This window comes from Eurypyga helias, unplaced genomic scaffold (assembly GCF_000690775.1).
Source record: "Eurypyga helias isolate BGI_N326 unplaced genomic scaffold, ASM69077v1 scaffold9484, whole genome shotgun sequence".
In the NCBI taxonomy this organism is placed as follows: Eukaryota; Metazoa; Chordata; class Aves; order Eurypygiformes; family Eurypygidae; genus Eurypyga; species Eurypyga helias.
The window spans coordinates 7,807-8,574 of NW_010248257.1; the positions used below are offsets into that span (position 1 = coordinate 7,807).

The 768-nt window shown below is 39.8% G+C and overlaps 1 protein-coding gene across 1 annotated transcript in view; it reads left to right on the forward strand.

Annotated features, from left to right (window-relative positions):
- Nucleotides 1–207: 207 nt before the first annotated feature.
- Nucleotides 208–768, forward strand: part of QRFPR (pyroglutamylated RFamide peptide receptor) — a gene marked incomplete at its 5' end in the record, with an annotated part of 8,385 nt that continues 7,824 nt past the window's right edge. Inside the window, one exon of the mRNA XM_010150993.1 lies at nucleotides 208–326. Within this exon, the coding sequence (XP_010149295.1) occupies nucleotides 208–326 (119 nt within the window). The remainder of the gene's footprint in view (nucleotides 327–768) is intronic.

Here is a 768-nt window from a genome sequence, read left to right on the forward strand (position 1 = left end):
GTGAAAGTCACTGTCTCATTTTGTTACCTAAATAGAGAAATAGGGTGATATTTATTTGCTTCATAAGAATACCCTGGAATTCTGGGACTTCAATGAAAGAATAGTGCTTCAGCACTTAAACTTGGACTCATTTCTGTAGTGAAACAGGAACTTAAACATTTCCTTTGTGTGTAGATTTTGCTTTTGTGTTCATGTTATTTGTATCAGGAGTCGATTTTAACTTAGTGAAGAAGAAACTTGAAACCAGTAGTGGAAACTCTCCTGACTCAAAGGAGGAGGATTTGGATTTGGCTGAAGATCATTTTAGCTCTGCTTTACTCATGGCAGTAAGCTGCTTTTCGGAAGAGGCCAGATATTGTGTGTAATGCCCTTTTCTTTCGTTGCATTTGCCACTTGCCATGTGCAAAGAAAGTGTGATTTGAGCTTGCTTCTTATCTTGCTACAGAAGTTTCAACACACTGGTTGGAGGGCTATAAATTGAGTGGGTCTGGTGCTTGTATGTGTAGCGCATACTGTACTGGGCGTAGTGAGAAACTGATGAGATGCTGAGTTATGGGGTGTATTTCATAAGGGTTTTATCTTGTGCTTACTGAAGCTAAGGAAGAAGTTGGGGGGCATGTTATTGTATATTTTGCAGTATATGTTATTGTATATTTTGATACAAGATGTCAGGGTGTCTTGTCTTGCTCTTTCTGACACCCTGGCAAATACATCCTAGGTTAGAAACAGACATGCAGCCCAGTGCATCATCTTCCATGCAGTTCCTGC